The 20788-nt window shown below is 35.9% G+C and overlaps 1 protein-coding gene and 1 long non-coding RNA gene across 8 annotated transcripts in view; one reads left to right on the forward strand and one right to left on the reverse strand.

The window, feature by feature from the left end:
• LIN28B (lin-28 homolog B) overlaps window positions 1-12484 on the forward strand; it is a 140630-nt gene extending 128146 nt beyond the window's left edge. For all 7 annotated transcript variants that reach the window (XM_007484373.3, XM_007484375.3, XM_007484377.3 and 4 more), the window contains one exon: window positions 7319-12484. In XM_007484373.3, the coding sequence (XP_007484435.1) occupies window positions 7319-7688 (370 nt within the window). In that variant the 3' untranslated portion in view covers window positions 7689-12484. The remainder of the gene's footprint in view (window positions 1-7318) is intronic.
• Window positions 12485-13724: 1240 nt separating this feature from the next.
• On the reverse strand, window positions 13725-16943 carry LOC103092708 (uncharacterized). Its single transcript, XR_008916633.1, has 2 exons — window positions 15799-16943; window positions 13725-13824 (listed from the first exon to the last, which is right to left on the reverse strand). It is a non-coding gene; the product is annotated as an uncharacterized LOC103092708 (long non-coding RNA).
• Window positions 16944-20788: the final 3845 nt, after the last annotated feature.

Here is a 20788-nt window from a genome sequence, read left to right on the forward strand (position 1 = left end):
TTACCTTACTTATTTCTCTTAATCAGATATATTTTTGCTTTAGTTTTGTCTGAGATCATGATTGCTATTGTTGCTTTTTTTGTCTCAGTTGATGCCCAATAGATTTCTGTTCTAGCCCCTTTACTCTGTGTGTATCTACCTCCCTTGGATGTTTTTCTTATAAATAATATAAGGTAGGATGCTGGTTTTTAATCTCCTCTGCGATCTGCTTCTATTTTATGGGTGAGTTCATTCCATTTACATTCACAGTTATGATTACTGTCTGTGTACTCCCTTCCATTTTGATTTCTTCTTTTAATCCTGCCCTTTCTCCTTTCCCTCTTTCCCTTCAAACCAGTCTTTTGCTTTTAACTTTTCCCCTTCCTTCCCCTCCTCCTTGTATTATTCCTCTCCACACCACTTTCTTATTCCCTTTCAACTTCTCTATAGGGTAAGATAAGATTCTATAACCCATTGGATCTGGCTGTTGTTATCTGTCTGAGTCAGTTCCAATAAGAGTAAAGTTTAAGTATTACCCACCACCACCCTCATCCTCCACTCCACTGTAATAGTTTCTTCCCTCCCACCCCCACCCCTGTGCCTCCTTATGTGATATAATTTATCCCACTTTACTTCTCTCTTTCTTTGTCTCTTAGTACAATTCTCTTTTTTACCCCTAGATTTTTTACATATCATCCTAAATAGCTTATAACCACACCCTCTATAATGATAATTTTAAGAGTTATAGATATAATTTTTCCATACAGGAATATAAACAATTTGACCTTATTGAAGGCCTTAACTATTTTCTCTTATTTTCCTTTTTGTGTTTCTCTTGAATTTTGTATTTGGACATCAGATTTTCTATATAAGTCTGGTCTTTTCTTTAGGAATGCTTGGAAATCTTCTATTTTATTAAATGACCATACTTTCCCCTGAAATAATATAGTTAATTTTGCTGAATAATTGATTCTTGTTTGTAGACCCAGTTATCTTGTCTTCTGGAATTTCATAGTCTAAGCCTTGTGGTTCTTCAATGTGGAAGCTGTCAGATCCTGTATAATCTGGGGCCCTGTAATATCTGAATTATTTCTTTCTGGCTGCTAATAGTATTTTCTCCTTGACTTGAGAGATTTTGACCTTGACTGTAACATTCTTGGGAGTTGTTGTTTGGGGATTTATTGTAGGAGGTGATCTGTGGATTCTTTCAATTTTTATTTTGTGTTCTTGTTCAAGAATATTAGGGCAGTTTTCTTAGATAACTTCTTGTAATGTGATGTCTAGGCTTTTTTTTCCCCCCCTAAAGTCACGACTTTCAGTTAGTCTAATAATTCTTAAATTGTTTCTCCTCGATCTGTTTTCCAGGTCAGTTGTTTTTTCAATGAGATATTTCATGTTGTCTTCTTTTTTTCATTCTTTTGATTTTGTTTTATTGTTTCTTGATGTCCATAGGGTTATGAAGAGTCAGACACAATTAAACAATGACAGGAAAAGTTTTATAAACATTGCTGATTTGTTTTATTGTCTTTTTCTCCCCTCAGTTACTCTTTGAACTACTTCTATTCTTTGGGAGCAAAAGAAAATCCTTTCAATTTCCATCAGGCCCTTAGCTCCTACCTACAGAATACCTCTGGGGCTTCACTTAACTAAACTGGGTGAGGGGACAAGGTAGGACTAGCATCCCATTTTGCTTCATTCCTCCCGGGCACAAAATCACTGCATCATCTATATATTCAACAGGCATGAGCAACCACTGAGGGTTTTTGAGTAAGGAAATAAAATGGCCAGTGCTGTGAAATGCATATGAAAGAAAGCAGAGTATGGGAGATAAGCTACTGGGCCTTTTAGAAGTCTTTCCAAGGGTTATTGAAGGCCTAAAGAAATGTTAGTATGCTTAAATATCCTAAAACACTTGCAAACCTTACGTGCTATGTAAATACTAGCCATTAATAATGGTAGCAGCAGGGAAGGAATTGGAAAAACTGTGGAGGAAGAAAGGACAGGTCATGGCAACTGGATAAGGAGTAAGGAAGAAAGAAGGAAAGAAGGGGCAAGGAAGAATAAAAATTAATCTTGGGTGATCAGCACTGGGAGCTGTGGTCTTAGTCATATCTTCAAAACTGTCTGTCCCCTTAGTCCTACCAAAACTCCTAGAATCATAGCATTTGTGAACTTAGAGAGCTTTTAGTCTAATTCCATTGATTTACAAGTGAGGAGTACTAGAAAGGGTGACTTGGCCTTAGTCCTAGAGCTGGAACTAGAATCTAGATCTCCTGACTGTTGAGCTAATGAATTAAGTCCATGAACCACTGTCCCACTATGCTTCCAAAGAAGCATGGCATAGATGAAACTAAGGAGTTTCATATGAAGACTGGTGGTATCATCTAACAGACACCTTTTAATATCATATAGATAGACTTGCAACTCTCATGGTATTTTAGCAATATAGATCATTTTACAGGTTTATTTTTTCAGATATTAGAAACCTTATGTTGTATAGTAGTCAGTTCAAATTTATTTATTTTCAATCCACAGACTAGCCTGGGTAGTTTTGGATACAAGAGAGACCTTTAACCTTCTAAAAATGGAGCATCTTATTATTTCTTAGTATTCCAATATTTCTTCTAATATGATCAGTTACTCAGATTCACTGAAAAAAGCCTCACATTTATAATTGTTATTTCTTTGAGACTTCATTGTAGTTGAGTCAATAAAATTCTAACCCAATATATTTAAATTATTAAGGTAAGAACTCTGGGTCAAAGTCATAAACTGTTAGATGCTAAATTGGGCAATATTCAGTCAAATTTCTTAGGGCATTGTAAGGAAGTCATTCTTTCTGAACCATCTGTAAACATATTTTCAATATGCTGTTAACCCTTTTCTTTTCTGTAGATACAAACACTTTGAGGAAACTGTCCAGTTGAGAGTGGATGTTGAAGGAAAAGATGTTCCTAAATTCCCAAAAGGAGTATTTAAAGTTACTTACAAAACTGTCATGCATGTGTCATAGTACTTTTAACTAAATGAACCTTGAAAATTACTCTTCAGAGTGTAGCTTTACCATTCAGTGCTTCATTCCCCTATACACATATTATTTGGGGTTGCTATGAAATGACATTTTCCCAAAAGTACTAATCATTTAGGTCTTTTCAGTAGTGGGACCATTCATGGTTCATAGTTTATATACTGTTTATTTGTTCATATTTGAGGGAAGAAAAATCCTGACTAGAAAATAATATTCTTTTGAATTGAATTAATTTTTTCTTTGCTTTTTTCTGATTAGAAAAGAAATAAATAGAAAGAAAGAGAGAAAGTGTAAGAGAGAAAGAAAAGATAATTATCCCCTCCAAAAATGTTATTTAAAAGATGAGATCCCTCTCTCCATTACTAATAGACATTATTGAAAGGAAAAATGATTTCCCTATTAGTCTTCTGTATTGCAGTATTGCCCTACTCATCTGTGTGTTAGAATTAAGAATCAAATAATTTGGCTTATTTTCTTCATTTCTTAGGTAAAATCTTTTATAATTATAAATTGAATTTGAGAAAATATTTCACATGTTCAATTAGTAGTTTGGTCATTTCCTTTACATGTAAATTTTCTGTAAGTTATAATGAATTATTATTATTTTGCATATAATTTCCATATTTAAAACTTTTATTTTATGGCTCCTCATAACATAATATAACCCATTTATGTCACCAAGATGTTTATTTTTGTTTTTAAATAATTTTATGTCATATAATTTCTTATTTCAAATGAACTATTACTTAGATAGAATAAAGTATTTCTAAAGCCCTAAATGCTTTTTAAAAATTTATTTGTTCCTAGATGTCAGAGGGATTTTTAACCTGCAGTATAATGGCATTATTTTCATTTGACTTAACATTTTCCATTCTCTTGTAACAGCTTAAAAGAAAATGATTAAACAACAGAATTTTGAGTAATTATCACTGCAGCATCTCTAAATACTTCTTAAACAAGAAATAATCATTTTAAATGATAAGATCTCCCTCTCCCATTTAAAAAACTCAAAGAAGCTATATTTTTAAAGTAATTTGATTGAAAGATCAAATGGTATGGTAATAAATTTAATTTTAATTTTGCTTATAGGATTTACTTTAGCAAGAAAATCTATTTTTATGTGTATAATTTTATTCTTACTAAAGACTTTAGGATATTACAATGGCACATGGTTATAGTTCTGCTTATATGTTATGTACCTGTGGGCATATGCATCTATGTATTTATTCAAAGAACTACTCATGGCTCTATGCAATTCTGGTGCAGACACCTTAGTATAAAATTAGCTAATGCTTAACAAAAGCAAAATCTAGTTTGGAGAAGCATTCCTGAATGGTGAGTGAACAAAGGGGGCTAGTACTACCACATACTGCTTGCATGGAGGATGTGGTGTGGTATCATTTGTGTGCTGAGAGGTAGCTGAACATTTCCATTTTGGTGTAAATCCCTTGAGAAGGAAAGCATTTCAGAATGGGGTGTGATCTGCTCTCTTAGTAAGAGTGATTGACATGGAATGAATAAAAAGAAGAGGAGAATAAATACCACTCCTCCCCTTTTAAGCCCAAGCACATATACATTTAATGCAATGCTTTCAGTGCAGAAGGCTAGCTTCCTTAATGACAGCAAATTCCTTAAAAGCCAGCCATAATTTGCTAGTGGGCTTTTTTTTTAATGGCTGAAAAACAAGCAAACAAAACCCCCTTAGAAAACTAAACATTTTGCAATACAAATGTGATAGTAAATATGCAGATGAAATATATGGTGGAACCCCCATATGTGAAAGTGGAACCTTGACAGCAGTTCTTGGTCAATGGGGGAGACCGAATGGTTCACTGAATTGGATAACACAGTGCATACCATAGTGACTGATTAAATTGATTTGTCTGTGGCTACAGCCTACTCTATTACTGAAGCCCTTTAACCTATTTTGCAACTCTTCAAAAACTGAGTTCCTGAATGAATGTGATCTTAAAGGAAACTAATTCAAAAGAAGGAATTTTATAAATGCAAATGTAAACTTCACAAAGTATTCATTTTTGCACACCAAACAAAGGAACTATGGCAAAAACCACATTAAATGAAAAATGGTTTTCTTTCTTTTTTTTAAAGTTGCCATAATTAAACATTTGACTTTCATGCCCTTAGCTCTCTTAACTCATAAGTGAATTTGTTGTTTTAATTATCACTATTTAATTTTAGCTCTCCTCTTAGAAAATATAAAACATGGCAGAACCAACAATATTGTTGCTTTGAAAATGAGTTTACAGTGTTCAATATAAACACATAATTTAATAATAAATATATTTATCCACATGATTTAAATTTTTTTCCTTTCTAATTTTGGAAAATGCACAGCAGTGTTGTTTGAGATAAATACTTATTGATTGATTTAGTATTAATCCATAGTTAAAAAATATGGCCAGTTCTTTAGGTTAATTTCTTGTGCCTGAGAAAGCAGTCAACTGTGTATATAGTTTTTGCCAGCTTACCCATTACGTGGGACAGGGAAGTTGAAAGTATATAAATTACCTATTATCTTTACTGTCCCTCCTCAAAACAGGGATTTCTTAGATGAAACATACAGGTTTGAACTGCTTTTTATCACTTCTATTTGTCTTTGAGATATAAAGCAGCCTACATCCTAGGATTTGTCATTTTAAATATAATTAGTAATATATTTGCACCCAGCTAACACCTTTGGCTAACACACCTTAAGATATATAATGTCAATTACAGAAATGTCAGCTTCATTTACATAAAATAAATGGTAACCTTGAAAGTAATCATTTTCAAAATGGTGAATTATTTTTCTCTCTAATACATTATGAAAATACCAGTTCCTCCATTTTAGAGAATCAGCTACAAAGTCAACGGCCTATACAATAAGTGTATGTTTAACAGTAGATGTAACTTACAAGTTACATAAAATATTTGCTTTTATATCAAAATGGAACCCCGAAATTAATTTATATATTCTAGATAGACTATGTTTGGATCACTGACCTTAGTTTGCTTAATCTCAAAATGCAATTTAGGTTTTATTGACCTCAGAAATGCTTTTATTTTAAATTTCTTTTAGAAGAAATAAAAACTGGTTGAGAGTGAGTAAATGATGCATCTTCATTTCCTAATGCAGCTTTTAGAAGAGAGTAGAATTTTCAAACATAAAAACCCAGTAAAACCTCCCTGTACTCATTCAATGAACATTCACTGTATTTGATGATGGATTGATGTTCATTTGAATTGAGAAGAATTTACCCTGGAGGAACAATGAAATGTTTTCAGAAAGAAAAAGAAATCTGTTCGAAACTGAATGACAAGCATGTTAATATTTTTTCCACAAAAATTGTTGGCATTCCTTTAAAAGCATAGGTATTATATAGAACCTCCCACTTCCTACTTTAAATTATCATCAACCTTTACTTCTGTGCTTATGAATCTGACCCAACTGTCTGGAAACATTCCATTTGTAGTTATGTTCTGATTCAGATACTTTCAGTATTCCTCTTGAAGTATTTGGTAATTTGCCAGATATCATTCATTAAAGATGTCTGAATTTTGTGGATATCAAATTTCACCATGTTCTTTAACTTTTACAAAGGAAAGAGTATTTTCTCCCAGTTCAGGTAGTTATCACAACTAATCTAATCACATTACCACCTAATTTCAGTTTCAGTTTTCTCAATCACAAAGTTGAGTAAATTTCTCTCATAGTTGAATTAAGTGTGTATGAGAATATCTATATTTTAAATAGTTTTCTTTGTAATGCTACATACTGAATATGTTGTTTAATATTGGGTGCCCTCTAGTGGACTGTGGTATCAGAAACCCATGCAATTTTTAAAGACAAATTTTTATTGGATTTTTTGGAAACAAGACTGGAGAACCTGGGTTGGAATTCCATCTTCACAGCTTCCTACCTGTGTGGCATAGGCAAATCCCTAAACCTCTCTGGACCTTTCTTTCCACACTTTAAAAAATGAAATTGTATTCTGTGGTCCCCAATACTTTGTTCTTTTAAGCTTTTTAATTGTGATTCTATGATAACCACAATAATTTGTCCTATTTATAAAAATATGCACTTATTGGCTTGTATTTGAAATGAGTGGTTTTATGTAACATCATTTATTTCAAGAATCTACCCATGGTGTAGCCAATGCAAAAAGCTTATGAATTTATAAGACAAATTTTTAACTGTTTGTTTCACTTAAAGGCTTAGGTGTTTTAGTAATACTAATATACATGCTGCTTTTATTCTATTTTTTATGCTCCCTGAAGTTAAAAATGGCCTTTCCCCCCTCTTTCTTGCAGATGCTACAACTGTGGTGGCCTTGACCATCATGCTAAGGAATGTAGTCTACCTCCTCAGCCAAAGAAGTGCCATTACTGTCAGAGCATCATGCACATGGTGGCTAATTGCCCCCATAAAACTGTTCCACAACCGCCCACTAGTTCTCAGGGAAGACATGAAGCAGAACCACAGCCATCCACTTCGACTTTCCCCCGAGAAGTGGCAGGAGCCTACGGCTACTCATCTCCATCGTATTCTCAGGAGGGCCGATCCGAGATCTCAGAACGGTCAGGCAGGTCACCTCAAGAAACTTCCTCCAGTAAGTTATCCACCTCACCAGAAGAACAAAGCAGAAAGGGGCCTTCAGTTCAAAAAAGGAAAAAAACTTAAAGTGTTTTCATCACATACCATTTTTTTTTTACCCAGTTGGGATGTCTACCTCATGCAAGTACAGGGGAAGTAATTTCACCATCAGCAGCTGACCTGGAATTTTAACTACTGTTGAGGAACTGTGAAGAAAAAAATTTAAACAGACAAATCACTCTAAGCAGATTATATTTAAGCAGGGTGTCATGCTTTATATTGTTGGAAGAATGAGAGTGAATCTGAGAACATAAGTGTATCTGTGTTTGCATGTGTGAAAGGAGAGAACATGTATTTGTGATGGGTGTAGCTTTCATATACAGGTATGTAGACATATATATGTATATATATGTATATGTATATATACATATATATATAAAGAAAGACCTATCTTTATATATATATGTGCATGTAGATGTAAGCATACACTCACACAACTGGAAATGTCCAAGAGTTGAGTGTCCATGTGAAGCAAAATTCACATTTTAGGATGTTTTTGAAAATTACCCCCTGGAAACTTTCTTGAAATATCACCTTTTTATTTATAGCCACTTAAAAAAGAAAATATGACTGTTATTCTTTATTTGAACCAAATAATACTTCATATCTCATAGCTGCCAATTACGTGGTACTAAGGGTATTAAGACATCCATTATTCCCAAGTTTGGAATAACTTTGGTTTTGCCTTTTTTTAATGCACATAGATCAGCGTTTCTTTTATCACGTCTCAAGGGCAGTACCTTAATGCTCTATGCCTCTAACTGCCACAATTTTTATTTGTTCTGGAATATAGAACTCCAGAGAAGACAATGAATGTGTATTTTATGTGCTGGTATCTCAATGTTGCTGTACATGAATATGGCTTAATTGTGAATTAGATGCCTACTGGGAGGAATGAGGGGGAGGTGATATAAAATTGTTATGACTTGATCATTTTTGTATGGTATTTTCATACCACTCCACTGTGACCCTTTTTATGTATTGTCAAGTTTTTTGAGGGTCTGTTGGAAGTAGCAGCTTTCCTGGTCAAGTTAATCCCTCTGACCATTATTTAGATCAAAAGACTCTCCTTTTTTTTAACTACTGAAAATCTTGGAGAAAAATTCTTAATAGTTTGATGTATATTTTTGGTGGTTGTTTTCTTCCTGAAGAGTACAGGAATAAATCTGTTTTTTTAAAAAAAGATCAAATGAAAAAACTAAACAGCACAAAAATGAACAAACCATTATGATAAAGATTGAGAATGAAAATAAAGTGGGTACCAATAGTTATCCAACCTGTGTTACAAGAGAATTATATTTTTTGGGGAAAAAAGTACAATATTTAATGGCACAAAACTAGAGTCATAAAATCTGGGGCAGAGGTTCTCACACCTCACCTGCCCAAGTTCTAGTTATCTGTATGTACTTGGCATGATGAAATTGACCATATAACAAATTTTCCTTATCACTGATGATGAAATTTAGCCCATAGAGACCCGAGCTCTAAGCTCTGAAGTGCTACTTGCATCTTAGATCCAGGATGCAACATTTCAGGCTTTGCATTAATAGTCTCAGTAAGTCACTCCTTTGTTAAATTGATAAAATGGTCTGGACGAGGTGAGGAAATGTGGACTGCAGAGTAGCCCTTGTGGTATTGGTACCCTGAGATTCATATAGAAAAGATACAGGACATTCCTGTTCAAGTTGCTATTCATAAATTTATGAAACCTATCCAAGAAAGTATAATTTAATTATGGCACCTAACATTGGCAATAAATGTTGGTTTGCAAATGTCTGGTAGGTGTAAGCTCAGATAATCAAAAGAAAGGAAGAAAGAAAGAAAGAATAAAAGAAAGAAAATAGCATGAATCAAATTAGACAGATTCTGTCGTCCCTCCCCCACTTGTCCTGCTATGGGAGACTTTTACAGTTGCTACTGCTTCAGTGAGCAGCAGATAAGGATATAATGCCTCAGGCTGTGGCACAAATCCTTTACAACTTAGCTTGAATTCCATGACAGTGTTTGTGAGAATCTCCATGGTTTATACTGATATTCTCAGTGTGCTATAATGCAAAGCTTACCTTTGACGATATTGAATGTGATATATCTTCTAGAGAAGTACTTCCTTGCCTTATGTAAGGATTGTAAGCTTATTTAAATTATGTAGACAAATCAAAGTGGCATTGCTTAACCTTATAGCAGGTATTATAACCAGGTTAAACAGTAACGATGCAAAACATAGGTCACTTTGAAAATTCAAACCAAAGTTTCTTGACCTTGTAGAAATAGGAAATTGTGCATTTGAGAACTGGACATTCCCTGTTTACATATAGAAAGGTTCAGAGCTGAGAGCATCTTAGAGTAAGATATTCAGAGTCAGGGTCTGAATTGTAGACCTTCGCTGGTGCCGTTTGAAATCATAAGCACCAACCCAGACTGAACTACTAAGAGCACATACCAAACCTATCTTAATGGTTAAAAGTTTAGGGTTTATTTTTTTATATAAGAATATTATCACGATTACATAACATACTCAGGACAAAGAACTTTGCTCAGGGAATATACCATATAATGTTGGATTTTTTCTTTACAGAATAGTCTATGGGCCTGCTTACTCAAAACAAACCAAAAAACTTAGACCTTTATGTAAGTATTATGGACTGATGTTAGTAACTACCTCTGAGTTTGACATAGACCTAAGTTTTTGATAATCAGCTACCAATTTTTGTATTTTTGTTTCATGTGGAAACAATAAAGTGGTATTCCTGTACTGGTTGCTTATGTGAATATCAGTGATGTTCGTCACAGTGTATTTGCATAGGTGAAAATGTTATATTCTGTTTACAGCAAAAGACTACCTCATAGTTAATGCAGAGCACACCTTTATGCTGCTCCAGCCTAAAAGGTGGCTGTTGACCCTATGGTACATACTCTTTAATATCTGTATAATGTATAGTAATTCACCACTGCATATTTCTAACAAACACTTGGTAACAATGAAGCATCTGATTTTAGTTGTGTGAAGTCTCCAGACGTCTCCTTAAACATTATCATTGATTTGGTCTGAAGGATTATGGGCACTCTTCACAAAAGCCAAATAGAACACTAAAGCAGCCTTGGAAATAGCCTGATTGCTGAGGGGTGAATAGTCATTAATGCTAATTTCATTCTTGTCGCTACTGGTCAAAGCTACCCAAAGCCAAACATTGCAGTCTGTGATATGTAACTCACCCTGGATTACTAGGAGATAGAAAAAGTGCAGTTCCATACCCAGCTTCTAGAATTGGCCTTTGAAAGAAAAACTGAGCTGGAGTGCCCCAGAGAAGAAATGGCTGTCTGCATGGACTAGAGTATCTCAGTTCAAGGCCGGGGCAGTGGTCCTGAGAAGAGATCACTTCTTGCCCTCCTGCATGCATCAGATGGAACACATCAAGTGGTCTGTGCATTCAAACTATCATAAAACTTAAGAAAGATACATTCCCATCTTCCTAAACCTTACAAAGATAGAAATGGCGAAACATCATGATAACATTTTTCATAATTGAATTTGAGTCTTTACTAGAAGACTGCACAATTCTTTTTATAATTGACAGATGAAACCAAAAGAACAATGGGCACCTGCACACCATCCAGAGTAATCGAGTTGTGTTCTATTTTTGAGTGCAATGTAGGGGAAGAGATCAAGGCATGATCGTTATGGCTGACTGGCCCAAAGTGTTAGTAGCTTCAATCCACCTTCAAACAGAGGATATTTTAATTGCCAATCTTTTTTTTTCCCTTTTTTTATTATGACTCGAGTTTATTTTGCACCAGTGCTATCCCCGAGTTACTTACTGCTAGTTGTATTTAGTTTTGTGAATAGAGACCCATAAATGTTAATAGACATTGTAACATTCACTGTAAGATGAATTATAAAGGACATGGGAAATCTCATTAAGTCTTAAAATTAATTTAAATTAATTTATCTGTTTTCTCTAAGAAATGTTTATCATAAAAATATATGTGTGTATTTCCCCTTTGGTTATAAAAATTGGGAAAGTATGTACATGTGCAGATGCACTGACTTTAATTTTCTAGCTGTCTTAATGAGATTTATTTGTTTTAGAGGACACCTTGTGGAGAGCATCTGATTCTCTCTTACACATCTATCAGCAACCTCTTTGAAGATGTGGTGGTTGTAGTAGCTGTGTCATAATTGTTGAGTTGTAGGAAGAAGTTGATCTATGAATGTTCAGGGCTTTTTCCATTTTGTGCTTTAATTGGGGCTGCAGAATTATGGTAAAATACTGTCCTAGAAGAAAGAGCTGAGCTATGCCCTACACCTGTTGCTTAACACATTTCAGAGTTACCAGCTTTAAAAATCGTGTTGGGCGACCTCATAAACTCCTTATTTTTTAGCAATTATTGGCAACCACCAACCAGCCTGGCTTTAACTAGTATGTGTTGCTTTTGATGACAACTATAACCATACTAGAGACCAAAGTGAACACTGATTTCTATTTGTCTTTAATACTGTGTCTTATCTAGTGTTTTTAAATTATCCTATGTAGTATATAGATGACCTCATTGTCCATTTTGCCTCATGTTGTTTACAAGATAAAATTTAAAAAATCACTTGAATTGTATGTTTTTAAAAGGAGAAAAAAAGAGTTTGATGTCTTGAAGGGCCTTTCATTGGTTTATGGTCATCTTGCTGGACTAAAGCACTGATTGCCTTTCTGCATATCATGTATTTTATATTCTCATTTCATGCCTAATGTCTTATTTCTGTCAATCATGGATGTTAATGAGGTTTCAAAGAAGTACTTGATTAAAAATAAAACATATAACGTTGGAATTTACAGTAGCCTTTGGAGATTGTCTGTGATTTCTGGGGTTGAATGATGATGGCTGCTTTCCCTCTCAATTGAATACAGAGAATTATTTTTAACATCTCATCCAGTATAGGCCATTTTAGTTATAGAAATCATTGTTTATTCAGAACCATGTGTTCTCCTCCAGCCATGATGCCATAAGGGAGATCCTTAGTTTTGAAAATTCTTCAATGAATATATCCTGTAGCCATTCCAAATCATCAGAACTACCCATTTTCAAACACTTTTGGAGGAACTCTTTCTCATTTTCCTTCATCTTTTTTGTCTACTTTCAGTACTGTGAGAGCACAGCTGAAGTTAATTCCCAGATATAGATATAAAGTCATTATTACTTAAAACTTTGTGCGTTATTGATCATGGGACTATGAGACCATTCTGATGAATGTTAAATTTCTTAGTTAAACAATTCAGTCCTATAATGAGACAGTTACTTAAATATTTTTTAAAAGCCATGTTGAAAGACTTTTCTATTGGATGTTTCTTTAACATTAATTAGGTATGAGTATTTTTGTGGGTTTTTTTTTCCGTTTTCATCTTCTGTTTCTAAGTGTAGCTTTCTCATAACTTCATCTCTTTTAACCATTATATTTTTGACTTATTGAGGAGACTCCATTTCTATGAGAGAATCTACATAACCATTATCTTAATAGTTCATATTTATGTAGCTCCATAAGGCATACCAAGCATTTTGGAGTGAATAGTGTAAGATTTCTATCCTCTTTTCACAGATATGGAAATGGAGTCTCAGAATTGAAGGGGTTAGTGCAAAGAACTAGAGCTACTACATAGTAGCAGGATTCTGATTCTTTCTGCTACATTATGCTACCTCCTACAGTGTAAAAATGAATGCCACCTGGAAGATCTGTGTTATAAGTAAAGTGAAAGGTACAGAAAGATAATATGAGTTGTATTTTTTGGTTATAATCCATTATTTTTAGCCAATATGCAAGAGGTAGATATTTCAAGTTCTTGTTGGCCACTATACATAGAGGCACCAAGGGATGTGTTCCAGCCATTGCTGTTATGAACATCTTAGAACCAATCCCCAACTGCTTTAGGGTATGACTATTGCTTCTGACCCAACACTCCACAATACCTTTCTCTGAGTTTTCAGAACATTCTCTTTGTTGTACTTGTACTTGTTTATTTCATGCCTCAGTTACTGAAATTTCATGCTACCTTTTTTAAACATTTCCAAATTCCAGAATCCTTGTCAGAAGAGTTTAATGATAGTCAGAGTTCAGGATTGTACTCTTACGGTAATACGGCTGGCAGTCAGCTTTGATCTTCTCCAAGGAGATTCAAACCTAGAGATGATAAATAATGTCTAATTGTAAAACGTCTGGGTTTTGTAGTAAGAAAGCAATATCCTGCCTGGAATCATAAATTACCAAGTTCTATATTAAATTCAGCCTTTCTGAGTGAGCTAAACTTATGTGAACTTTTTTCCCTTTGTTCTGATAACTATTACTTTCCCTTTGGGAATAATGTAACTTAGAAAAGCCCAAGTCAACGCTACTCATTTGATCTTTTCCAACAGTGCAGTATGGGTGTTCTTCCAAATGCTGGAGACCGTAAGTTACCAAGTAGCTCAGGGCTAATGCTCAGATTTCATGTTGAGAAGATATTTTTAGGAAATCAGTTTTACATAAACATAATGCCTTAAGTCCAAAGGGCTAAACTTTTTTATAGTAGGCTTGCAAAAAGCTTTTTATCTATGTAGTCTTAACCTCACTTCAGATATATTTATGAATTGTGAGTAAATCAAAGTATTCCCTCTCTTTTTTTTAAACTCTTACTTTCTCTTACTAACAGTTCTTTGGATAGAAGGAAAAAGGCTTGGCAAGCAGGGTTAAGTGACTTCCCCAGGTTCACACAGCTATGAAGCATTTGAAGCCACATTTGAACCTAGGTCCTCTGGAGTCCAGGCCTGGCGCTGTATCCACTTTACCACCTAGCTGGCCCCCAATGTATTATCAATATAATGAAATAGCTAGCTATTTGCTATTCTTTTGTAATAAGAATCATCCTTCTCCTAGTCATTTAGCAGTTAAATTCAGATTGCTATGTGTTGGCTCCCTTAAAGTGAGTCTCATCTTTCTATTTAGAATCATTTTTGTAACTACTAAAAGAATCATTTGTTTAGCCAGTCATATATCTGGAAGACAGAACACTAAATATTCTCAGACTGAGCATTAACCTCAAATGAGTTTTTTTTCCTTTTCCTTTGTTATCAATGAAAATATAAATTCTGTAAGATAATTTTTTTATTTTTCTCCTGCATTAATTTGCCTTTATTTATGATTCTGAACATGTGACAGAGACCTGGTGGATGGTACAAATACAGCTTTGTGATAGAACCAAAGAGGTCTCCCTATGCCTCCATTTCTTCATATGAAAAAGTGGGATACTAATACCTGCTCTATATACCTCAGGGTTATTGGGAGAATTCAAGATAACATCTTCAAAGATACTTCATAAACCATGTAAATGGAAAGTATTATCATTTGCTTGCTTAATACTGCCTTAAAATAGAAAGGAACAGTTTCTAGAATATCCCACCTTTGTTGAAATACATTAAACTTGTGGGAATCTTAAATTTTTTAAAGAACTTCTAACTTAATTTTCAAAAACAATGTGATTTGAAGAGAAAATATAACTTTATAACTTAGTTGTTTTAAGTTTACCAGCTTACAAAGAATGGTATACTTAGCAGCATCATTTCTCTTTCACTATAATCTGAGTTAGCTCCAATTTATCTTAAGTAGAAACTCACACTTCAAATCACCTTTCTGCTAGTCATTGATGCTTTGTTAGTGTTACAGTGGAGGAAAGAAGGCTATTCTGGGAGAAAATGGAATTCATAGCTATTCACATTAGCAAGGGGAAAGGTGTTTGGGGCTTTAATTTTCTCAATTGGAAGAAAGTAGACCATCTCAGAGATGAAGCAAAACATAAGACTGTCGTCTGAAACAAGTCTCAGATGGTCCCCAACTTGTAAAATGATGCCCAGTAACCAGTAGACTTAACTCTGACCATATCTCCTTGGTGGAGATGATAACAACAGCCACCCAACCATGTAGGGCTTCCTAAATACACCTCTTTTCATGCAGACTGCTCCTTTGGGATGTTAGAGGCCATTCTAGTTTAGCCTGTACTAGCAAGAATCTCTACATCACCAGGAGGTCTCAGCTTTTGAAGAACTCCAGTGATGGAAAGAAAGCCCATTGCCTCTCATAGCAGCCTTTTGGGGAACTAATCATTAGGAGATTATTGCTTACATTGAGCTTAAGTAGGCTTCTCAGCAAATTGCACCAATTACTCCTTGATTTTCCTTCTGGGCTCAAACTGGGAGTAGAAATCTCATCGTTTATATATGGCAGCCTTTCTTGTAATGAAAGCTATCTCTGCATAAGACTTGTTTTTTTCTTGACTTCCTTCATACATACACCCAGGACCTGATTTCCAGACTCTCTTCTTCTAGATACTGAATGCTTTTAAATTTACTGGCATCTTCCCTAAAATGTGATTCTCAGAAATAAGCACAATAATTCAGGTATGTTTTGCCCAGTGTAAACTATTGGAATGAGCACCTTTTTCCCCCATAGAACTGAACCTGAGGGACTGACCAAAAATTCCCTAGCATAATAATACTCAGTGTTCTGGGATGGCCTACTGGGGGGTGGGGTGGGGGTGTTGTGGGAAACAGAAGAGCCATAATGCTGCCACAGTGGAACTTGAGTAAAGTAGACAATTTCTTGGGAACTGGGCAAGGAAAGAACAAACAATGTCTTTTGCTACAATCAAGAAGGCATGTGGAATATCACAGATCTCAGACAAAAAGAATGGGACTGGGAGGATTATAGGATTGTAGATTTAGTTGGAATGACTCAGGACTCACTATAATCCCCTCATTTTTGTGAATTGGGAAACTGAGACCTGGTGTTACTGTGGGATTTTTTAAGGGAAAGGGATAAGAGGGAAACATCTAAATATTAAGTTTATTGATGGGGAATGAAAGAGGAAGGAGGGGTAATAAGGGAGAAGGAAAAGTTCTTACTCTTATCCTCAAACCTAAATTCCCTTAATAATATCCTAATGGCTAACTTATCTAGGCTAAATAAGTTAAGTTCCCCCCAAACAGAACCTCACAACAGAGTTCAGTAAATGAGCCAAGATCCCAGAGGTCAAGTACAAAGTAGGTCCAGCAGAGAAGGAATGGTTTTTCTTTGGTCTTCTATCCCACTGCCAACAGCCAGTAAAAGTAGTTTTTCTCTTCTCAAGCTGGTATCTCACAAAAGGGCCAGAAACTTTTTAGAAAGATGGAAATCTCAGCTACCTCCGAACTTCCCCCAGAAGTCTGTTTTTTTCAGTTGGGACCTTAGAATCTTGACCCAGGCTCTCATGTGATTGTGTCACATGTCCCTGTCAATCAAATGCAATTCATTTTGCAGAGTCATTTTGCAATCTTTCTTTGCTTACTGCACTGGAAAAATTAAATAACTTGTCTAAGGTTTCCTAGGTAGTAAGAATTAGGTTTTGATCCAAGATTTTCTGATTCCAAATCAGCATTCTTCCCACTTTACTACAGGAACAAATACATATGGAATTAAACTTTGCCTACTAGTCTCGGGCATGTAACAAATATTTTTATTATGCTTCAACCACATGCACATCAATATAAGTGCTATGAGACTGAGAGAAATAGAAGTCAATCTCTACATGCTTGGATCTTATGATCAAGTTAGGAAGAGAAAACACATGAAGGAAAGAGGTAACAAAATCTGTGATGAATTGTTCAAATCTGCACAAGAGACAAGTACTTCAGAATAAACAAAAAGGAAGATAGCATGATTTGGAGAATTCAGTATCATATAGGACAATGGTTAGCAAACTCCAGCCAGTTGCATGGTTTTGTATAACCTGCAACAAATTAAAAGTGGTTTTAATATTTTAAAAGAATAAAACTTCTTTATAAAATGTAAAAACCATTCTCAGCTCCTCTCCTACAAAGACAAGTTGCAGCTGTATTTCACCTACAAGACTGTAATTTGTTCATCCTTGATTAGGGGATTTGAGCCAGTTTTTGAATGATGATGCATAGCCTTTAGAGATAAGGAGGAAGGGCATACTAAGGGAAGAAAGAGACTCAGGAAAGCCTGGGAATTGAAAAGAGTATGTTGTGTCCATGAACTCCAGTTCGAATGGGTTAGAAGTTGGGGTGCAGGGTAGGAGTGAGGTGGGCAGTAGGTCTAGTAGTAGTAGTAGACTCTCGGTAATTGAGGATGATGATTGTCTTTGTGCGCTTTCATCTGTGATGTAGATGAATGTGCACAAAGACACTTGTGCGTGAAGGAGATTTAAGTGGAAAAGTCGATGCACAGAGACAGTCCCACTCTCTCGGCGTTGGAAGCCTGGGTCCAGTGGCACGAAAAGTCCTTACACCTGGAGACTTCCTCAGCTGCATTGGGTGGCCGTGTTGTCCTTTGTGCTCCAACACACCCTGAGCACTCCACAGTGCTTTGCTGCGTCGCCATCTCAGCCGTTGAACCTTCTTATTGGTTTCTTCCGTCTGTTCGGCTGAAGCAGTCTTCACATGCTGGGTGAGCAAAGCCCTGGTTCACCAGGGATTGACGACCCGATGGCCACCCTCACAAGGTTTAGCCGGCCTGTTGAAGTCGTTGCCTGGGGTGTGGCCACTGTGGCATGCTAGCAGCTACTAGGAGCCACAAGTGAGAGCTGGGTGTCAGGTGAGGGCCAGAGGTTGGAGAGCTGCCCTAGGAGGGCACGACAAGCCCTCCATACCAGAGATACTACCCCTCCCTGAACACCCGTAGGTCTAGATTATGCATAGCCATGCTAGGTGGCACAGTGAATGGGGTCAGGAAGATCTTGAGATCAAATCTTGTCTCAGGCACTAGCTGTGTGTTCCTGGACAAATTATTAACTCCTATCTGCCTCATTTTCCTCATCTATAATAAGAGAACACCAACACCTCCTGATAAGGGTTTTTGGATGGTAAAGTAATATAATATTCAAAAGGTACTTTGCATACTTTAAAGCACTATATAAATTATTTGGAATTTACCCTGCAAAATTTGGGACCAAATGGAGGTTTTTGAGGCAAATGAGACCAAACATGAGAATATAGGGACTTTGAAGGTTCATTTAGTAGCAGTAGGTAGAATATGTCAGGGCAGGTGCAGAAAATGGAAGCATGAAGAGCAGTGGAAGGAGGGTATCACTCGCCACCAGATTAGTGAAAGCTGGAGCGGAAAGAAGGAGTGTAGATTTTCCCAAGGAAGTATCAAAAGGAATTTGTGATTGATTATATGTGAAATATAAAAAGAGAGTGAAGAATATTGAGTTTTAAGTTTGGTGGTTGGGACATTGTCATCAGCATAGACAAAGAACAAAGGGGAGAGAGAGGCGGAATCAAGATGGTGGCTTATAGACAGCAACAGTTCAGACCTCCTTAAACCCTTCCTCACCAAACAAAAAAACAATGCTTCAAGGGGACTGAAGACCAAATCTAACAACAGGACAGAGATAGGGAACCCTCTTCCTGGACCCAGCTTAAAGGGCAAGCCCCTTCAAAAGCCTGAATTCTAGAATAAATGGGCTTAAGGGGATGGAAGAAGTAAGGTTCCAGGACCTCTCCCCCACCTACAGTGCTGAGCCTCCAAAGGTGACTTTAATCTCTGGATAGGCAAGGGCACTAGTCCAGAGGGAATACCTTGCTGGCACAGATGTGCCCGGCTCGGTATTAAACAAAGGCAGCGTAGAGACAGCTGGAGAAGCACAGAGTAGGCAGCCTAGTCACAGCCAAGATGCTCCCCTCCCCTTGCAGATCAACTGCTCTGCCCTGGCTCAATCTCATCAATAGGGCAGATAAGAAGCCTTCAGAGGACAGGGAAGCTCAAGCTCCAACACCTCTCCCCCACAGACTGATCTGAGAGCCTAGGTGACTAAGCTCCAAAGACAAAAGCTGCATCAAACTACAGGCAACAATCTTGACAATAGGGTGGGAAGATCAGGTCTTTTTCAGCTTCTGCTGTCAGCCAGGGAAGATCTGAATAACCTGAACAATCAGCAGAAATGGAAGAAGCCCCTTTAGGACAGAACAGCCCAAACCCACAGATCCAGCACATAATAAGGGGAGTGAAACTACAGGCAACTTTACAGGGATGAAAAAAGAGTGAAATATGAGTAAACAATAGAAAAAGAAAAAATAAATTACAATCAACAGCTTCTACCCAGGCAATGAACAAAGAGCAAATGGAACAGAGGAGGATCAAGAAACACCAAGAAAAAAATACAAAAACTCCAGCAAATTGGACACAGGTTTTGGAAGAACTCAAAATACAATTCAAAAAGCAATTAAGATAGGCTGAAGACAACTGGGGAAAGAACTTAAAAAGCAAAATAAATCATCTGGAAACAGAAAATAGTGTCTTGAAAGCCACAATTAATCAGCCTGAAAATTAGGCAAAGGAGATGAAAGATGAGGCAAAGAAGATGAAAGATGACCTCCAAAAATATCAGACCAAAAGAAGGATGACCAAAAAACATTAATTGTTCATTGATAGGATGAGCTAACATAATAAAAATGACAATCTTCCCCAAACTAATTTACTTATTTAGTGCCATACACATTAAACTATGAAGAAACTTTTTTTTTCTGAAGTAAAAAAGAAAACGTAAAGTTCATCTGGAAGAGCAAAAAATCAAGGATATCCAGGGAAATAATGAAAAAAAAAATGTGTAGGAAGAGGGACTAAGCAGTACCAGATCTCAACCTATACTATAAAGCAGTGGTCACCAAAACAACATGGTACTGGCTAAGAGACAAAAAGGAGGATCAATGGAATAGACTTGGGGTAAGTGACCTCAGAAAGACAGACTATGATAAACCCAAAGATCCCAGCTTTTGGGAAAAATCCACTATGATAAAACAAATGCTGGGAAAATTGCAAAACAGTATGGGAGAGATTAGGTTTGGATCAACATCTCACACCCTACACCAAGATAAACTCAGAATGGGTCAATGACTTGAATATAAAGAAGGAAACTATAACTAAATTAGGTGAACATAGAATATTGTACATGTTAGATCTTTGGGAAAGGAAAGATTTTAATACCAAGCAAGAGTTAGAAAAAAAATTACAAAATGTAAATTAAATAATTTTGATTATATTAAATTTAAAAGTTTTTGTACAAACAAAACCAATGCAACCAAAATTAGCAGGGAAGCAACAAATTGGGGGAAAA

The sequence above is a fragment of the Monodelphis domestica genome, chromosome 2, assembly GCF_027887165.1.
Source record: "Monodelphis domestica isolate mMonDom1 chromosome 2, mMonDom1.pri, whole genome shotgun sequence".
NCBI lineage: Eukaryota > Metazoa > Chordata > Mammalia > Didelphimorphia > Didelphidae > Monodelphis > Monodelphis domestica.